This window comes from Hemitrygon akajei, chromosome 10 (genome assembly GCF_048418815.1).
Source record: "Hemitrygon akajei chromosome 10, sHemAka1.3, whole genome shotgun sequence".
Taxonomy (NCBI): Eukaryota; Metazoa; Chordata; class Chondrichthyes; order Myliobatiformes; family Dasyatidae; genus Hemitrygon; species Hemitrygon akajei.
Genome location: NC_133133.1, coordinates 132,395,062 through 132,416,998, shown reverse-complemented (window position 1 = coordinate 132,416,998; position 21,937 = coordinate 132,395,062). Strand labels below are relative to the sequence as shown.

General features: G+C 42.1%; 1 protein-coding gene across 1 annotated transcript in view; it reads right to left on the bottom strand.

The window, feature by feature from the left end:
* The window catches only part of LOC140734027 (uncharacterized), a 184,067-nt gene that overhangs the window by 148,846 nt on the left and 13,284 nt on the right, over positions 1-21,937 (bottom strand). The window contains exons 6-11 of the mRNA XM_073057607.1: positions 21,455-21,649; positions 19,388-19,486; positions 17,974-18,099; positions 1,208-1,333; positions 648-773; positions 236-421 (exon numbers count right to left, since the gene is read on the bottom strand). Of these exons, the coding sequence (XP_072913708.1) occupies positions 236-421; positions 648-773; positions 1,208-1,333; positions 17,974-18,099; positions 19,388-19,486; positions 21,455-21,649 (858 nt within the window). The remainder of the gene's footprint in view (positions 1-235; positions 422-647; positions 774-1,207; positions 1,334-17,973; positions 18,100-19,387; positions 19,487-21,454; positions 21,650-21,937) is intronic.

Sequence of the window (21,937 nt, the reverse complement as noted above, 5' to 3'; positions counted from 1 at the left end):
CACCACTTATCCCAGCCTATTCCCTCTCTCACCAGATCACATCTGACAAATCGCCTCTTTTCACCTGATCTGGGTGTATGAGTTTGGAATACAGGTAATGAAAACTCTTGGAAAATGGTCAATCCAAATCTAGATTGTGGAACTACCTATTCCTTTCCCACCCAGCATCTGCTTTCTGGCCATTGGATGATGCATTTGTTATGTCTGTTGCTTTATCTCGGAAACAGAGTGTTACCTGTGTACAGGTGAGTGGAGTTAGACACCTGGACCAGGTTGAAGAACCAGTACATGTCCACACTATTCTGGTAGTAGCTTTGGAAATTATTGGACACGATGAAACCAGATACACAGGGGCAGGGATTCCTTGAAAGAGCCTGGAGATCCACAGTTCCTGGGATAATTTCTGGTGGGCAAAAGCAACCTGAAACAAAAGACAGACAACATGAATCACTGAACAACCATGAATTCCATTTTGACTTTTCCTATACCCCACTGCTTTACATTTATTCATACAATGATCATAAACATTTAAATAGACCAGCCTTTCCATGCAAGCATTAGGGAGAAAAGCTGCCCTAATCAATCGTCATGAATGACATCTGATATACAATGGGCAAGGAGGCTGAGGTTCCTATTTTGTTACTCACCTTCACAGTGTGTCCCGTTCCCTCTGTAATAGGATTTGCACTCACAGTGGTAGGAACCAATCGAGTTCAGACACTGAGCATTGCTGTCACACTGATTCAGTGCCGGATCTGCACACTCGTTGACATCTGAAAAGAGTAGATAAATAACCAATCAGAGGTGGAGGGAAGGTGGAAGAGGAGTGTGGACCTTGTTATATTTTTGTCTGTGTGAATACTCTACAGCGAGTCCTGCAGAGTCATTCCAACAGCTTGGAGCTGTAACGAGGTCCAAGTGTGGAAACTGAGAAATGTCACAATTATATTTAAGAAAGTGGTGGAGAGATTTCAAGACACATAAGGCATCATGAGGTATGGGGGAGACAGCCGGTTTACGGCAGTGATGTAGCGGATCACATTGACAGATGGAACAGTTTGATAGGGCTGAATAGACTAGCCTAACTCCAATTCTTTTACATTACTTCAAGACGGCAATATGTCATTGTAGATTCTCAAGTTTTGCTTTCTAAAAAAGTAAAATATTTGGTTTGGGTTCCTCAAGGATAAAATGTAAAAGGTCAAACCTGTGCACGTTGATCTGTTTCCGGGTCTCAGGGTGTATCCTGGGTGACAGGCACAGTGGTAACTGCCCACCGCGTTCACACAGAGCTGGGAGCAGCCGCCATTGTCCTGCAGACATTCATCCACATCTGAAAAACAGACATGTTGGAGTCAATTTTAATTTGCATTGATATTCCACTAATACAATGGCACATCTTTCAAACATCATGTTTGTAAAACCGTTTGTTGAACTGATTTAACGCTGGTAGTAAGTTGGTAAGATCAAATCAAAATCAGCTTCAATTCAACAGCTGGCTGGTTTTCCATTAGGCAGTTTAGGTGAAAAAATACCCTCTACATTGCTCACTGGCCTCAGGAGCCTCCCTTGAGCCCCTTGTTCCTGTCTGTTGGCTTCACACCTGTTCTTATACATGCAGTCAAAGAGAGAGTCATAGGTGAAGTGGACGATAGAGACAGAGTGGGAGATAATAAAGTAGAGAAATAAAGAGAATGTGAGAGCCAGCAAGACATAGTAAGTGACAGTGTGAGAGATATTGTGGCAGATAGAGTGGAGGAGGGAGAGTGATAGAGATGGAGAGATTGTGTGCTAGAAAGTAAGTGAGAGAGATAGGGAGACAGAAAAACAGCGAGACAGAGAGTTCAGAGGTAGAGAGAAACAGAGACAGTGAAACAGAAATAGGTTTCAGGGATCATCTTTCAATTTTTCAATATGGATGTTACAAAATAACTTAGCGGCATCTTCTTCATCTACTGTACTAACTCGCTTTTTACCATCTTCTCTGCTCAATTCTGTTCTCAAGCAAGTTGTCTACAAACGTCAACTTGAATTTGAGAGACCATTCTCTCCAGATGCATCACAGCTTGTTATGACAACTGCTCTGCCAAAAGCAGGGTCCCTCCCAGTCCAGTCATTCTCCCTTCTATCCCTCTCACTGCAGAAAAGATACAGAAGCTTGAAAACTCACAACACAAGACTTAAGGACAGTTTCTGTTCCACTGTTACGAGATTCTCGAATGACCTCGTGTACAAGAAAGGTGAACTCTTGATCTCACTATCTACCTTGTCATGGCCCTTGCATCATATTTATCGACCCTCACTGCATTTTCTCTGTACCTGTAACACTATATTCTGCATTGTGTTTTTACTTTCCTGGTATTGTTCTACCCCAGTGTACCTATGTATGGAGTGATCTGACTGCACACAAAAGATTTTCAGATCTCAGTAAATGTGATAATAATGAAATAATGACCCATTGAATCTATACATTGTGCAGCGAATCTCAAAATGAGAGAGAACTGAGAGACTCACCAGAGTGGATGTTGAAGGTGAAAGGTCGGGAGGTCACCAGGCCATCTGAGGAGGTGTTTACCTGGATGACAGTCGTACACACGGACAGAGAACCCAGACCTGAGATTCAATTAACAAAGTAAGCTGTAAAATACATCGCAATATTTTTTCCAGTAAAACCACCGACCTTCTCTGAAAATTTATCAAGTAGATTGCGGTAATGTATCGTAATGAACCACAAGTTCAACACTCAAATACAAACTTCTGGAGGCACTCTGCAGTTCAGAGAGCATCTAGGAGGGAAAGGAACTGTTGATGTTGTGGGTTGAGAACCTCCAACTCTTAGTGTGTGTCACTGAGGCAAGTTTCCAGTCACTGGGACTGGGAGTCTCTGCTTTATCCTACTTCAGCTGCAACAGGTTTGATTCCCTGAGAACCATCTTCAGTCTTCCTCCTCACATGAGAATTTCACTGCTTCCAGAGCAATTGAAGATGCATTTCTCTCCACAGATGCTGCTCTTGACTCACTGAGTTCCTCCAGTGTTTTGCTCCTTGTTACAGGTTCCAACATCTGCAGTCTTTTGAGTTTCCATTGAACACTTCATCAGCAGTTCTAACCAGAAACATTAACACTGCTTCTCTCTCCGCAGATGCTGTCTGACCTTTTTCTGTATGTCTCTCAGACTTCCATCACCTACAGTTTTTAAAACTTTTATTTTAATTCTAATGGTAGTTTTCTGAGCTCCCTCCCACATCACACTCTCGTTAGTTACGCTCATCCAAAACTCTACCACTGTATCTGTGCATGTGAAATCCCTTGTGTATATGCCGTTATTTTGAAAACTGCATCTTCATTTTTAAATCCCTAGATGATCTCGCCTCTCCTCATCTCCAAGGCCTCCTCAGCCCTACAATCTCATTGGAATTCTGTACTCTTCCTCCTTCAAGTTAACCAACATCACTCTCACATTTCAACCCTGCTGTTCCCTACATTGACCTCCGAGATACCCTCACCATTAAATCACTTCTAAAAACTAAGCACTGGAAGAAATTTCACAATGTTATTGATGTAATATGAATGGAGGTAGAGTAGTTGTTGAGCTGGGCAGTCTTAATGAGGATCTCTGTTAAAGTATGTCAACCAACTCAGAGATGGAATTTCCTTGCTCCACAGACGTCTCCATTTACACTACACGCTGCATCTGCAAAGGAAACAGCATTATGAAGGACCCCACGCATCCCTCATACAAACCCTTCTCCCTCCTGCCATCTGGGAAAAGGCATTGACGCATTTGGGCTCTCACGACCAGACTATGTAACAGTTTCTTCCCCCAAGCTATCAGACTCCTCAATACCCAAAGCCTGGACTGACACTTTGCCCTACTGTCCTGTTTATTATTTATTGCAATGCCTGCACTGTTTTTGTGCACTTTACACAGCCCAGTGTAGGTCTGTAGTCTAGTTTAGCTTTCTCTGTGTTGTTTTTTTTTATTACGTAGTTCAGTCTAGTTTTTTGTACTGTGTCATGTAATACCATGGTCCTGAAAAACGTTGTTTCATTTTTACTATGCACTGTACTAGCAGTTATGGTCGAAATGACAATAAAAGTTGACTTGACTTGACTTGACTATAGCCTCAAAGCCCTTCTGTTTGCACTACCCATCTCTACCCCTACAATCGCATACCACAACACCAACACTGACTTTCAACTTCCCCACTCTATGTCTGTATTACCACAGCACACTCACTTTCCCATTTACTGAACACCACAGCACACACCACTAAATCAAAACCTCAGTCTCCACTACAGCTTGTTACATGATGGCAGTAATCTGGAAAGTGTTTCCAACCTGGCAAGTTCTTCAGCTGAACACTCCTTTTGTCGATACTGACTGTGCGATTACTTCCAAGAAGGGACCACAACGGAAACAATTCCAGAGAAGTCGGTTACTGGCAGGGAAAGGAAGGTCAAATGGGAAATTAAGACACCCCATTACTGAAAGTGATTTCTGCAACTTTCTCGGGCTTGATTTGTGGAAGGAAGGCCTCACTGAGCAATGGCTACAGGATGAGAGTGGATCTGGGACACCTTACCTGCTAAAACCAAAGCGGTCGTGTCTGCAGGCTGGGAGCTCTGAATCTGCTGGACCACACCTGCGTGGTTTGTGCAATTGGCGTTGATTCGATAGTTGAGGATCACAACTCCTGAAAGTGGATTGACTACCCACGTCAGTGTGATGTTGGGTCCTGTGACATTGGCGGTTACAGTCTGCACCATGTTCCTAATGTCTAGGCAAGAAGGCAGAAAGAGAGATAAACAGGTGAATAGACGGTTTCTCTGGTATGAGACCTTACTGAGCTTTAGAAAGATTTTCCAGGCCACCAAGTGTCAGCTTTTGCTTGATGGCAACATCTCTCATTGATGCAGAAGGCTATAGGTTCCAGTCCGATTCCAGACAGATTCAGCCTAATAAGAGGCAAGTTACAACTCCCAGCAATGTGCCCTGCTTACCAAAAGTAGAACCAATCCAATCAAGCTGCTTTAATTCTATCACACTCCAGACCTGTGTCTTGGAGCTGGTGGAAAGGACCAGAGTATGAGAATGTCTTAACATCTGAACTACACTTACAAGCATGGGTCCACGTAACCAGTCCAATTGAATTTCTGGTCAATGCTGACCCCAGATGTTGATTGTGGGAGACTCAACATTGGTATATGTCATTGAATGCGAAAGGTATATAGCTGGATCTTTTCTTGATTGAGATTACCATTGCCTGGTACTATTTGGGCAAATGTTACCAGCCACGTATCAATCCATACCTATAGGTCATCCTAGTCTTACTGTGTGTGGAAATAGTCTGGTTACTTGCTGAGAAGTTGTGAATAGCATTGAATATTGTGCAGTTGTGGCCACCTGTGACTGACCGTGTGATAGATGGAAGGTCATTGAAGAAGCAGCTGAACATAGTTGGGAAGGACACTGTTGTGAGCTCTTTATGTCCCACTTTCCAACCCTTTGCTGATTATTTAGAGTATCCTAAGCCAAGTACCTTCAGCTGCTTCTGCAATGACCTTCCAACTCTTACAAGATCGAAAGTGGGAATAATTGCACAACATTCAATTCTATCCACAGCTCCTCTGCAAACAACCAAATTATGCCACATACAAAAAAACGTTGGAAAGTATAACCTTCTCACTGATGTCCAGATGCATTAGCTGAACTGGATAAATTGCCTCTGTGGTTCTTCAAATAGAATCATAGGGTCTAACATCCATTGGAAAGCACAGATGAAAGTTCTGTTTATCAAGTTCTTGGAAATGAGATCACATTTCTATCACTGCAATTTACTCTCAGTACAGTACTGTGGCATTAAATTCTAGTATGTTGTAAACCTGGAATTTAATAATAAAAGTAGACTAATTGTTATTAGTGGTTTCATGTGGTGAATGTTTTTGAGACTGGGGGTGAAAAATTGAAATTAGAGCTTGAGTATTGCTCCAGATTTTCACTTCTAAGTTGTAAATGTCAACCAGTAAGCAGTAAATCATCAGAATTTTCTGCACATGAAGCCTATTAAAACTCAGCAAAACTATTGAAACAGATATCATCAGGAACAAGTTTTATTGTAGAATGCGGCACTGAGGGGAAAGATTGGCCAAAATTGTAATGAATGCTAGACCAGGCGTAGGGCATGGAATGGCCTATTGCTGCTTCTGTTTCTGATTAGAAGGAAGAAAGTGCATTGATAGAATGTATAAAAATCACGATTAATGTATCACTACACATTACTAATGAAAAGGGAACAGCAAGTGCAGGGAAGTTGTTTGGGATAAATATGGCATGTTTGATAACGTCCAGAGGCAGCTGATGATAAAGTCAAGAGGGAACGAAGCAAAGTGATGTTAACAGTACAAAAGTCTTCCATTTTGTGAAGTAAAGTGTACGTTTCTTTTACAGTTAACAATGCAGTCAGGGCGAACTGGGTTGCTCAATTTCAAATAAGTAAACAAGTAAACTGAATGGACTGATGACAAGTACTAGATAATACAATCTGATTGATGTATTCAAGTGGCGTCTGTTTACTTAAACAGGCACTGAAGAACCTTCAACCCTGACCTTGGCCACTGTCTGTGTGGAGTTACCACATTCTTTGTGTGGCAGTATGAGCTTACCTCTGGGTTCTTTGTATTCCTAATATATCCAATAGTAAATTGTTTAACTGTAATTTGTTTTTCATGTATGTGGAAAGCAGGTTGTGGTGGGCAGAAGTGCCTCTTTCTGCCCTGCACAACATGATGACTAAAAGCATAGGAAGGATTTGGACCCAAATGAATTTCTGAGATCACAGCCAAGATAGTCAGCTAAGCAGAATCTTGATATCAATGGTACAATTTCCAACTTCTTGCTGCTGTGCATCCATATCCATCGTTCCAGTCAGAAGATGGTATCCGTGATCTGTGCAGACTTACCATAACATCCGGCCTCTGATTCACTCCAGCCTGGCACGCAGATACACACTGGATATCCTGACCTATCTGAGCCGCAGCTTGCAGTTACATCACAATCCACTCTCCGGCAGGGATACCACTCTGCAAAGGTCAGGAATGACACAGTGATTGTGGTGAACTAGAGTGAGTTATTGATGGTGCATCAGTGATATCAGGAAAGGGATGCATAGCTCGTTCATTCCATTTTGTGTAAAAGTGAGGCTTTCCTCTTAGTTACAGACACACTGATGTCTGTGCCATGGATGACATGGGTCTGTGCCATCTAATATACTTGGCTTCAGGGGGCTGTATAAATGGACAACATTGTTTCAATCACTCCTTATTCTTCAACCTACCATTTATTTCAGTGAAACTGAAGTGCAGAGGAGTGTGTAATAAGCAGCTGAATAGAAATTAAACAATCATGCAAAATGAGCAAAATCAAAATAGCCTGCAAGGATTTCATAATGAAGACTGCTTCACTGCAGTTCCATCAGTTACGACCGGTGTTCCAAATTGCTCGAGTCTCATGAAAAAACATTGTATTTGTCTCTTCTCCTTCATACACACCATACCTCAGTGGCAACACTGAGCTCTGCCCTATTGGTTACATAGAACATTTCCACCGGGACTGATTCCTATTTTACAAAAGCAGGGTTGCGCTTGTTTGGGACTGCAATAGTGTGCAGCCAGGGCTACTGTATGCGTGCTCTTGCAGAAATGTGGCTCCCGGACAAAATTCCATGCACCATCAATCTACAGGCCATGACACTCAGGGACTTGGGTTGTATTATTTTTGTGACTATGTTTTTCCGTTATCAAATTTATATGTGCTATATGTGCCTTGTGTTGTGTGTGATTGTTGCACCTTGGCCCTGGAGAAACACATCCTTTTGTCTGTATTCATGTGGTTGGTTGAAAATTGCTGTTTTTGTGGCAGCAGTAAAGTGCAAAGATATAAAAATTCCATAATTTAAAAAAAAATAAATGAATAGTGCAATAAAGAGGGAATAATGAGGTAGTGTTAATCTTGCTTGCTTTTCTCTTACTAAATTATTTATTCCGAAAGGAAAAGTCTTCTTGTTCCCCCTGCACACCTCATTTAATTTGAACTCCGAGTAAAAGTGGACTCCTTTGTGGATATGACTTCACTCCATCAGAGAGAGCTCTCTGTATGAAGTATTGCTCTTTAAATTCTCGCTCTGTACATTCTAAAACTTTGTCGGCAAGAATGCTGTCACCCTTTCTCATTGTAAAGAAGATTTGATCATCTACATTGGATACTCAGTGGGGAGGTTCGCTTAAGAGTGTGGTTAGACTGTTGGTCTTATTCCTTTCCATTGCAACTTTATACTGGACGCACTATTTAAATGAACTTATCCTCTTGTTCTTTCACAGGCTCACACAGAGACAGTTGTCTCTGTCTTCCAGAAGGAAGTTTTTCTGGCAATTTTAATTTGCTTTTTATCAGCATGCTGCAACTGGCTTTATAATAGTTGTGTTGACTATTTATATTTTCCATAAGTCCATAAGACCACAAGACACAGGAGCAAAATTAGGCTATTTGGCCCATTGAGTCTGAATCGCCATGCAATCATGGCTGATCCTTTTTTCCCCTCCTCAGTCCCACTCCATGGCCTTCTCTCCGTAACCTTTGATGCCATGTCTAATCTAGCACCTATCAATCTCTGCCGTAAATACACCCAATGACCTGGCCTCTGTATCTGCCTTTGGTAACAACTTCCACAAATTCAACACCCTCTGGCTAAAGATATTTCTCTGCATCTCTGTTTTAAATGGACACCCTTCTATCCTGAGACTGTGCTCTCTTATCCTAGACTATCCCACCATGGGAAAAATCCATGATACCATGGCAGAGTCCAATGATCTTTGAAAGATTATTACTAATGCCTCCACAATCTCTACTGCTACCTTTTTCAGAACCCTAGGGTGCGGTTCAACTGGTCCAGATGACTTGTGTACCCTTTGGTCTTTCAGCCTTTTGAGCACCTTCTTCTTTGTAATAGTAACTGCATTCACTTCTCTTCCCTCATTCACACCGTTCAACATCTGGCACACGGCTAGTGTCTTCCACGGTGAAGACTGATGCAAAGTACTCATTTAGTTCATCTGCCATCTCCTTGATCCTAGTTATTATTTTACCAGCCTCATTTTCTAGCGGTCCTATATCCACTCTCATCTCTCTTTTATTTTTTACATACTTGAAAAAGCTTTTAATATCCACTTTGATATTGTTTGCTAGCTTGCTTTCTTTTAGATAGATAGATAGATAGATACTTTATTCATCCCCATGGGGAAATTCAACTTTTTTCCAATGTCCCATACACTTGTTGTAGCAAAACTAATTACATACAATACTTAACTCAGTAAAAAATATGATATGCATCTAAATCACTATCTCATAAAGCATTAATAATAGCTTTTAAAAAGTTCTTAAGTCCTGGCGGTAGAATTGTAAAGCCTAATGGCATAGGGGAGTATTGACCTCTTCATCCTGTCTGAGGAGCATTGTATCGATAGTAACCTGTCGCTGAAACTGCTTCTCTGTCTCTGGATGGTGCTATGTAGAGGATGTTCAGAGTTATCCATAATTGACCGTAGCCTACTCAGCGCCCTTCGCTCAGCTACCAATGTTAAACTCTCCAGTACTTTGCCCACGACAGAGCCCGCCTTCCTTACCAGCTTATTAAGACGTGAGGCGTCCCTCTTCTTAATGCTTCCTCCCCAACACGCCACCACAAAGAAGAGGGCGCTCTCCACAACTGACAATATTTCATCTTTTCCATCCTAATGATTCTTTTAGTTGCTCTCTGTAGGTTTTTATAAGCTTTCCAATCTTCTATTTTCCTGCTAATTTTTGCTTTGTTGTAAGCCCTTTCTTTTGTTGATATATTACCTTGAATCCTCTGATAACCAGAACTCCAATGATTTATAGAATTCTATGATTGGGAATTGTAATCACTGCCTTCTGATAGAAGAGATACTTCCGTATCACATGATTAAGGTACCCTCTCAGCTGCTTAGATTGAGATAGTAACCCATGTTTCTGGACATCTTCCTTTTGTACAAGAGCTTATTCACAAAGACAATCCTGGGAATGAAAGGCTGAACCTCTGAGGAGTGTTTGATGTTTCTGGTCTGCACTCATATGGAGTTCAGAATGATGAAGTGGAATCTCACTGAAACCAGGTGAATACTGAAAGGACTGGATAGGGTGGATGCGGAGGGGATGTATCCACTGAGTCTCAGATCAGAGGGGACAGCCCCAGAACGAAGGGACATTCCTTAAAAAACTGCGATGAGGAGGAAGTTTTTCAGCCTAGGGTGGGAAATCCATGAAATTCATAGCTACAAAGGGCTGTGAAGACCAAATCATTGGGTGTTTAAGATTGATAGGTTCATCATTGGTGGCAAGTCTAGAGTTACAGAGAAAAGGCGGGAAAAAGGAGTTGAAAAGAAACAGTAGTAATTAAATGGCACAGCAGATTCAATAGGCCAATTAGCCTAATCTCCTCCTATATTTTATGGTTTTGTAATTATTTCAAGGTGTCTATGCTATTTACACAGCTTGGATAACAGGCTGTTTTTTTTTGACAACTGCCCCCTTCACCACTGTATACAATGATGGAGAATAATTATCAACAAAAATTTGCATCTTAAAGAGTGATGGAATAATGGTGGTGAGAATTGTGATCTTCCTCACCAACAATGGGTTGGAATGTTAAAGCCCTTGTCGATATAATCCACAATGGAGGCCCAGCAAGACTTGGCTGTCTCTTTGAAACAAACCATATAAATGTAGTACACCTAGTCACACAAGCAATGAATTGAAAGAGACAAAGATGAGCTTGAGAAAGATATCATTAATAACAAAATATTGTCCGGTGCATATTTTTTTCAACGGGTGCCTCCTTTTCGATACTACAAAAACACAACCACGCCTAATTTGGAATAGAAAGGCACAAGATCTTTTGGTGAAGCAGGAAGCAAATAACTTGCATATTTCTTTAATTAAATGACTTAAATTTCTGAAACCCCCAATCATCAGGAGACACTAGGTTTGTAATTATTCTCAATCAGTTTGACCCAGTTTGAACTTTCAGACGATTTTGGAACAAGTGTGACAAGATAGACTGTTCTAAAATCCAGAAATTAATGGGTATGGATATTTTCAATCTCTCATTGTTACAGTCGGAATTTCCCACCTGCTTCAAAAGGGCAACAATCAAACCACTGCCAAGAAGAGCAGGGTGAGCTGCCTTAATGACTATTATCCAGTAGAACTGATATCTATGGTGATTAAGTGCTTTGAGAGGTTGGCTATGGATAGAATCAATTCCTATCTCAGCGAAGACATGTACACACTGCTTTTATTGTCACAATTGGTCTGCAGTGGATGCCATCACCTGGCCAATACTAATACTTCTGTCAGGCTGCTGTTTATTGACTACGGCTCAGCGTTTAATGCAGTCGTTCCTACAGGTCTGGTCAAAAGCTTCAGAACCTGGGTCTCTGCACCTCCCTCTGCAACTGGATCATCGACTTCCTCACTGGAAGACCACAGTCAGTATGGATCAGAAATAAAATCTCCACCTCACTGATAATCAGCACTGGCGCACCTCGCGGATGTGTGCTTAGCCCACTGCTCTACTCTCTCCACACCCATGACTGTGCGGCTATAGAGCTCAAATGCCACCTATACATTTCTTGACAACACTACTTCTATTGGCAGAATTTCAGAAGGCGTACAGGAGTGAGAAATATCAGCTTGTTGAGTGCTGTCGCAGCCACAACCTTGCACTCAATGTGAATAAGACCTTTCAGAAAGGGTAAGACAAGGTAACACATACCACTCTTCACAGGAGGATCAGAAGTAGAAAGAGTGAACAATTTCAAATTCCAGGATGTCATCATCCCTGAGGATCTAACCTTGGCCCAACATATTGATACAATTACAAAAAAGGTATGACAGCAACTATATTTCATTAGGGGTTTGAGGAGATTTGTTATGTCACCAAAGACACTCACCAATTTCTACAGATGTACCATTCTAACTGGCTGCATCACCGTCTGGTATGGGGGGGTGGGGGTGAGTGGGCACTGCACAGGAGCGGAATAAGCTGCAGAATGTTGAACAGTCACTTGGGTTATCATGGGCACTAGCTTCCCCAGCATCCAGGGTATCTTCAAGGAGTAATGACTCAAAAGACAGCATCCATCATTAAAGACCCCATCACCCAGGACACACCCTCTTCTCAATGCTACCATCAGGATATTAAAGGCCCATACTCAACAATTCAGGAATAGTGTTTTCCCCTCTGCCATCGGATTCTGAATGGACATTGTACCCATGAACACCACCTGACTACTATTTTTGCACTACCTATAAAGTGCTCCAAATTGCAACTCCAACAGCCTCTGAAAACCAAGTCTCACTCTTAGCCTTCGCATGTGGCTTAGCTACTAGGCCCAGTGGAACTGTTTCTACTGGCAAGAGAAGGGGCAAAGGTGGACCACTAGCGCCTCAAAACCAGTTGCTTCGGGCAGGTGGGGCTCGTTAGCCTTGAACGGCAGCCACCAAGGAGAAGAAAAACTGATTTTAAACCTCTGGGGCCCTGCCGCTGTACCCACCCATGGGAAAGGCTTTGGGAGTAAACCCCGAGGAAGAAATCCGGAGCCGGGGTCCCTAAGGCAGTTTGATGTTGTTTACAACTTCACTCTGGCAACCTCTGCGACGACACCGGTGCCAAGCTGTATCGGCGCTTGCCCTTCCCTTGGACTACATCAGTGACGTGGAGAGGAGGAACCCGCTGCATGGGTAACAGCTGGTTCTTCACAGCTTCCCACTCAGGCTTGTGCTCTGAAAAGGATACAGTCCACCAGAGGCGCAATCCCATGATACCCTGGGATCGACGGCTGCCTATTACTAAACTTAATTTAACTTTTTTATATACATAGATTTATACTTAGTGTAATTTACAGTTTTCATTATTGTGTATTGCAACATACTGCCGCCACGTAACAACAAATTTCACGACATATGTTGCTGATATTTAACCTGATTCTGATTCTGAGCTGCAGAAAGAAATGATGGCTGTTCAGTTTCTTAGTGATGCTTTAGAACAGGGATTCCCATGGTTGAGACAGTGTACATAGATAATTTATTTTATATTAATGATGCAGACAAAAATAGTACAAATTTAGGTGTGAAGGTAATATAAGGCTTGGAGAATAATGAAGAGCACAGTAATGGACTTCAGGAAGGCATAGAGATGAAATAGATGAACACAAGGGATAGAAATGAATGCAGAGAGCTGTGAACTGATGCAGTTCACAGAAGGAAAATAAATTAAATTGTAACGTTTTAAAGAGAATACAGGTACAGGTCCCTCTGTATCTGCATATGGAGATCTGTGAAGGTGCTAAAGCATTCAATAATCTGAAAAGATATCATTAAAAAAATTCAACCTCTGATTATCATATCCATTTCAAGGTATCAAATTTGAAGGTGGTCACATTTTCCGAAGCACTGCAGCAAAGATTTATTGGAGCAGTACTGAGAGTGAAGGATTTTGTTTAACTTGGAGAAGCTGTGATTCACAATTGTGAAGCTTTGATGACAATGTGATAAGAAGAAATGAGAGAAATCTGAGGCAGAACTCACCCATTTCATAATAAATGTTGAACTTTGTGCTTGGTGTGTGTGGACCAGAATGGAAATGGACCCACACATTAGTGCAGTTGGAGATACGAAATGTGCCGATGTCTAAGTCTTCCTCAGTCAACGTGAACCGCACGTTTTCATCAGGATTCAGTCCACAGCCAAAGGAGATGTGATCTTCCTGGGATGTCACAGTCAACAAGTCCACCCTGAATTGGATTCCTGAGGGTAAAATATTTGCCCTAGTTAGTTGCAACACCGTTTTTCAACAGTCCACATACAGTTTCAGACATGTTCAGTGCTATTGTATGCATTTGGACGTAGGGGAGCACCTGTCTCTTTCTCTCTCTGTCTTGTTTTATGGCGGTTGGCACCCAGCTTATTGGTGCATTACCGCCACCTTATAACCATATAACCATATAACAATCACAGCACGGAAACAGGCCATTCCGGCCCTCCTAGTCCGTGCCGAACTCTTAATTGTTTCCGAACCTTCTGCTCTGGAGTATGCAATAAACTCACATTCTAAATCCCTTCACCCAATCACACACACACACACACACACATACCCTAACCTGCACTTTATCCTCCCATCCTTGGCCATCCTAGTACCCTATTCCTGTTTATCCATCATATCTTATAAAAAAAACCCTGTACCCCTTAAGAAAGCTAAAAATACCCTAACCTGTCTTCTCTCACCCATGCCCAGCAACCCTTTTAATGTGAATTCCTGCACCCCTAATTCCCTTAGATTAATTCTCATCATCTCTCTCTGTAACCCATACTTCCTGCAACTCAGAATTACATGTTCTACTGACTCCTCTTCCTGACATTCCTCACACAATCCTGTCTGGTGTTTCCCTATCAATTTCAATGTTTTGTTTAATGCACAGTGCCCCAGTCTTAACCTAGTCCACACAGTTTCCTCTCTTCTGTATCCACTACCTACCCTAGTACCTGCAACACTCTTTTGTATTTTATATAAATGCTTCCCTTTTCCCTCCCTGTCCCATCTTTCTTGCCACAGTTGGTTGATTTTCTCATATTGTGCATTCTACCCACTGAATGAAAATGCCGTGGAGTCAAGTTATCTTTCAGAGTCTTGAGAATATTTCCAGGGCTGGAACTTCATGCAGTCCTGATGAGGAGCTGAATTGTCAATAAATTGGTGGGGGAAGGAAGGAAGACAGGTTCTCTTCCCTGATGGATATTGAATCAAGTCCTATCTTTTCTCTCAGATATTTTCCAACTAAGAACTGAGGAAATCTCCCAGAGACTTCAGCTGTAATTACCTCCCAGCAATCAGACTGGCCACTATCACAGCCCTTGCTACCAGCAATTTGTGCATTTGAAGTGTTTTGTTTCCTAAGTTACAACTGAGACAACTTCTTGAATTGTGCAGCATTATTAGCAATGTAATATAAAACTCCTTATAGAATCATAGAGCATCACAGCACAGAGACAGGTCCATTGATCCATCTATACTGTGTTTTGCTTGGTTCTATCAACCTGCACTTGGAGTACAGTCCTTCGTACCCCTCCCACCCAGGCTTCTTAACTGTAGAAATCAAATCCACATCCACCAGCAGCTCGTTCCAAACTCAAAAACCCTCCGAGTAGAGAGGTTCCTCCTCAAGTTTATGATAATATCACCTTTCACACTTAACCTATGACCTCTAGTTCTGGTCTCAACTATCCTCAGTGGAAAAAGTCTGTGAAGTCTGCTTGCCTATACCCCTCAAAACCTTATCTATATCTCTCATAACTTTGTGTACCTCAGAATCTCCCCTCATTCTGCTCCACTCCAGAGAATAAAATCCTAATCTATTTAACCTCTTCCTATAAATCAAGTTCTCAAGTCGCAGCAACATTCACTCTTTCAATCACATTCATTATGTCGTTGATGGAACTACCAAAAAATTATGAACAATGCTACAGTGCACACACCACTTATGCCAGCCTATTCCCTCTCTCATTAGACCATGTCTGACAAATAGCTCCTTGTCACATGATCCACCTATTACTTGCCAGCTCTTGCCCCTTCTGAACCCACACCTATCCATGCTTGACCTAAAATGTCAACTCTACATTTTGCTCCACAGATGCTCCCTGATCTGCTGAATTCCCCCAGCAGTTTGTCCATAAGGCATTAAGAGCATGAGACATAGGTGCAGAATTAGGCCATTTAGCCCATCAAGTCTGCTGTGCTATTCTATCATGGCCAATTTATTGTCCTTCAAAACCTCATTCTCCTTCCTTCTCCTGATTACTTTTGATACCCTTACTAATCAAGAACCTCTGCTTTAAATATACCCAATGACTTAGCCTCTACAGCCTTCTTTGGCAACGAACTCCACAGATTCACCACCCTCCAGGTAAAGAAATTCCTCTTCATCTCTGTTCTTGTATGTCCTTGTATTCTGAGGCTGTGATCTGTGGTGTTCAACTCCCCTATTATATGAAGCATACTCTTCACATCCACTCTATCAAGGCATTTCAGTATTGGATTGGTTTCAGTGAGATCTCCCTCATTCTTCTAAACTCCAGTGAGTACAATGCGAATTCTCATAAACCTGCTGTGGGTCTCTCAATCCTGTTATTGCTGTATCTGCAATATACTTCCTGAATAATCCTTCCTGAAGGATTTAAAGATAAATCCAATAGACATTCCTGTGAGGAATAATCAAGGTTTGATTTCTTTTCTCAGAGACTATTATGTTTGCTCACACAAATAAGTGAGACTAGGGAAAGTGAGAACGGTTTCCATAGCTTCAACAACTGTGTGTACTACAGCAACCACATAGTGACTGATTGTGATGACTGACATCACACGACCAAAGGCAATGTTCTGAAGTAGATGGCTGAGAATGGAATATGTGATTAAAACTCAATCCCAGTCCCAATATGGATTTTGCAGCTAGCTCTTCCTTCCCTACCCAGCATCTGCTCTCGGTTATTGGATGGTGCACCTGTCATGATTGTTGTTTTATCTCTGAAAAGAGTGTTACCTGTGTACAGGTGAGTGGAGTTAGACACCTGGACCAGGTTGAAGAACCAGTACATGTCTGCACTATGCTGGTAGTAGCTTTGGAAATTATTGGACACAATGAAACCAGATACACAGGGGCAGGGATTCTTTGAAAGAGCCTGGAGATCCACAGTTCCTGGGATAATTTCTGGTGGGCAAAAGCAACCTGAAACCAAAGAAAGACAACATGAATCACTGAACAACCATGAATTCCATTTTGTCCTTTCCTATAACCCACTGCTTTACAGTTATTCACACAATGATCATCAGCATTTAAATAGACCAGCCTTTCCATCTAACATTAGGGAGAAAAGCAGACCTAATCAATCGTCATGAATGACATCTGATATAAAATGGGCAAGGAGGCTGAGGTTCCTGTTCTGTTACTCACCTTCACAGTGTGTCCCGTTCCCTCTGTAATAGGATTTGCACTCACAGTGGTAGGAACCCATCGAGTTCAGACACTGAGCATTGCTGTCACACTGATTCAGCGCCGGATCCGCACACTCGTTGACATCTGAAAAGAGTAGATAAATAGATAGATAGATAGATAGATAGATAGATAGATACTTTATTCATCCCCATGGGGAAATTCAACATTTTTTCCAATGTCCCATACACTTGTTGTAGCAAAAACTCATTACATACAATACTTAACTCAGTAATAATATGATATGCATCTAAATCACTAACTCAAAAAGCATAGAAGGTGGAAGAGGAGTGTGGACATGGTTATAATTTCTGTCTGTGACTAGTCCACTGTGTGTCCTGTAGAATCATTCCAACAGCTCAGAGATGTAACGAGGTCCAAATGTAGAAATTGACAAAAGTCCCAATAAGAAGATTTTCTGATTCTTCAGTAGCAATCTCACTTCATCAAAGTTTACACACTCCTTTCAGACTACAGCAGAGAGGAGGTTTCCTGTAGTGGGCACGTCCAGAACCAGGGGTCACAGTATCAGGAAATGGGCACAAGATTCAGGACTGAGATGAAGTGAAATTGTTTCAGTGAGACGGTGGGATTTTCTGTCAGATGATGGGATTATACTTAAGAAAGAGGTGGAGGCTTCATGAGGTATAGGGTAGACAGACGCTTTATGGCAATGAGGTACGGGATCACGTTGTTTGATGGAACAGGTTCATAGAGCTTAATAACCTAGCCTAGCACCAATCTTTTAATATCTAGACAAATACATGTCATTGTAGAATCTCAAGTTTTGCTTTTAAAAATGGAAAATATTTGGTGTGAATTCCTTAAGGATAAAATGTAAAAGGTCAAACCTGTGCACATTGATCTGTTTCCGGGTCTCAGGGTGTACCCTGGGTGACAGTCACAGTGGTAACTGCCCATCGTGTTCACACAGAGCTGGGAGCAGCCGCCATTGTCCCGCAGACATTCATCCACATCTGAAAAGCAGAGGCACGTTGGAGTCAACTTAATTTTTAATTAATATTCCACTATAACAATATTTCAAGCGTCACGTTTTTAAAACTCTATATGTTCAACTTACTTAAACCTGGATGGAAGTTGGTGAGATTAAATCAAAATCAACTTCCATTCAATGGCTGGTTAGTTCACCACCGGGCAGATAAGGTGAAAAAATACCCTCTGAATTGCTCACTGGTCTCAGATGCCTCCCGTGAGCCCCTTGCTCCTGTCTGTTGGCTTCACACCTGTTTTTATATGTGCAATCAAAGAGAGCGTTATGGGGAAAGTGAAACATAGAGACAGAATGGGAGATAGTGAGGTAGAGAGAGTGAAAGAACAGGAGAAACAGTGAGACAGAGAGATGGAGAGACAGAAAGATATAGAGAGAAACGGAGTACAGTGAGACAGTAGGACAGACACACTCTCTCTCTCTCTATGATGATTTTCAATGATGAGCAGCTGGGTTTCAGTTTCTTGCTCTGATTTTCCACAGTCTCTTGCGTGTTAGTGGTCAGTTAAATTAGTGTTTGATGGTCAGTGTGGGTTGTAGAATCTGTTTCCTTGCTGTAAGAATGATTGGCAGTTCAGCTAACTCACTTCTTCCGGCTGTTAGAATGAGAGCTGGTCACTTCCTAAATTGTACGGATCCCTCTTCCAAATGTAAGTTGCCTCTTGAAGGAGGTTTTTGGGATAATGTGTAAATTTTTCAATATGGATCTTACAAAATAACTTAGGGAAATCTTCATTATGTACTGTACCAACTCTCTTTTTACCATCTTCTTTGCTCAATTCTGTTTTTGAGCTAGTTGCCTACAAATGTCAGCTTGAATTTGAGAGAGCACAGCTTGTTATGACAACAGCTCTGCCAAAGCAGGGCCCCTCCCACCCCAGTCATTCTCTTTTCTACCCCTCCCACTGGACAGAAGATATGGAAGCTTGAAAGCACAACACTCAAGGACATTTTTTATTCCACTGTTATAAGACTCTTGAATGGACCTCTTGTACAATAACGATGTACTCTCGATCTCACCATCATGGACCTTACATTTCATTTATCGACCATTAGTGCAATTTCTCTGTAACTGTAACACTATATTCTGCATTGTCTTTTTATTTCCCTGGCATTGTACTATGTATGGAGAGATCTGACTACAAACAAAAGATTTTCACTGGATCACAATAAATGTGATAATAATAAAATAATCACCAATTGAATCTATACTTTGTGCAGAGAACCTCAAAATGAGAGAGAACTATGAGGCTCACCAGAGTGGATGTTGAAGGTGAAAGGTCGAGAGGTCACTAGGCCATCGGAGGACGTGTTTATCTGGATGATAGTTGTACACGTGGACAGGGAGCCCAGACCTGAGATTCAAGTTAACAAAGCAAGCTGTAAAATACATTGCAAAATAATTTCCATGAAAACCTCTGACCTTCTCTTAAAAATTACCAAATAGATCACGGGAGTATATCGCAATGAATCACAAACTCAACACTCCATCAGCAAAAATACAAGCTGCTGGATTAACTCTGCATTCCAGGCAGCACCTAGGAGAGAAATGAATGGTCAGTGTTGCGCATTGGGACCCTCCAACTCTCAGAGTGTGTCGTTGTGTCAACTATCCAGTCACTAGGACTGGTAGCCCCTCGTTCATCTACTTCATTTGCAACAGGTTTGATTCCGAGAACCAGTCCCAGTCTTCATCCAGACTTGAGCCCTTCACTGCTTCCAGAGCAAATGAAGATCCATTCCTCTCCACGGACGATTCCTGACTCATTGAGTTCCCCCACTGTTTTGTTTTTGCTACAGATTCCAACATCTGCAGGCTTTTTTAAAATCTTCATCCCATCAGTGGTCTACTGAGCTCCCTCCCACAATCACACACTCTCTAAAATGACACTCATCAAAATGCTACAAATGGATTTGACTTCAAACCTAATCCATCATTCCTGTGCATGTCTAATCTCATGTGTATATGCCTTCATTTTGAAACTGCATCTTCGCTTTTAAATCCCTAAGTGGTCTCTCCCCCCCCCCCCCCCACCCATCTCTGAGGCTTCTCTTAGCCCTACAATCTCCCTGGAATTCTGGACTCCTTCTTCGTGTTAAACTACATTACTCTCACATTTCAGCTCTGCTATTCCCTCCATAGACCTCCACCTGTCCCTCTTCTCCATTAAATTATTTCTGAAAGCCCAGCACCTGAGGAGACTTGACAATAACATAGATGTAATATGAATGACCGTACAGTAGTTGTGGAGTTGGGTAGCCTTAACAAGGATCTCTGTTAAATTTTGTCAACCAACTCAGGGAGGAGGATCTGTTGCAGCTCACCGGCATTTTAAAACTCAAGAGTTCATCTTAACACTCCACAAAGCAGAGATCTCTGGATCTGTATCCTGACAGGAGGGAGACTCCTGAAATGCCCTAGGCATGTCTCAGTGGGTGTTGCTGAGGTAAGAGTTCAGTCTTTGGGCCTGGGATTCCATGCTTTATCCTCTTTTGTTTGTAATAGGTTTCTGTCTCAACCTCAAAACCAGGCCATGGACTTTCTCCAAATTCAAGTCCTTCACTGCTTCCATCCATGGATTCATTTTACTCCCACTCGTGCACACATCTCCACACTACATTCACCCTCCCCCTCATCTTAATAACAACAACCACCCTCATCTGCTCTACTTTACCCTCCCATAGAACTTTATCCTGCAGCACCAAACACCCATGAAGCCCACTCCAGCTCTTCACCACATCACATCACTCCACATACTCTTACTATGACAGTGGACAACTCACTTCCCTCCACCACCACTGCTTCCTCTACACACCCTCATCTCAACAGTCTATCTATTCACTAACACTCTAAACCACTTACTCCACAAACTTCTAGATCCTCACAGCCCTTCTGTTTGCATTACCCATGTCTACCCTACAAAAGCACACCACAACTTTCAACTACACCACTCCATGTCTATACCACCGGAGCACACTCACTTCCCATTCTTCAACACCACAGCACACACCACCAACGCAAAACCTCAAACTCCACTACAGCTTGTTACGTGATGGCAGTAGTGTGGAAAGTCTATCTAACTTGGCATGTGCATCAGCTGAACACTCCCTCTGTCAATACTGATTGCCTGATCATTGCATCAGAAAAAATTCCAGAAAAGTTAATTTCTGTCTGGTAAAGGAAACTCACAGGGGAAATAGAAGCCATATTACTGAATGTGATTTCTGTAAATTTTCCAGGCTTGGTTCCTGTAGCAGATTTATGGAAGGAAGTCCTCATTGAGCAATGGGTACAGGATCAGACTGGATCTGGAACACCTTACCTGTTAAAACTAAAGTGGACATGTCTGCAGGCTGGGAGCTCTGAATCTGCTGGACCCCACCGATCTGGTTTGTGCAATTGGCGATGATTCGATAGTTGAGGATCACAATTCCTGGAAGCGGATTGACCACCCACGTCAGTGTGATGTTGGGTCCTGTGACATTGGCGGTTACAGTCTGCACCATGTTCCTAATGTCTGGGCAAGAAGAGAGGTAAACAGGTGAGTAGCTGGTTTCTCTGGTATGAGACCTTACTGAGCTCCAGAAAGATTTTCCAGGATACCAGGTGTCAGCTTTTGCTTGATGGCAACATCTCTCATCCTGCCAGATAGTTACAGGTTCCAGTCTGACTCAAGACAAACCCATCTTGATAAGAGGTAAGTTACAACAGCAGCTGAATGTGGAAAATTGCCCACCTGTGCCCTGATTGCAAAAAGTAGAACCAATCCTTTCAGGCTAATTACTGCTCCAATTCTATCACACTC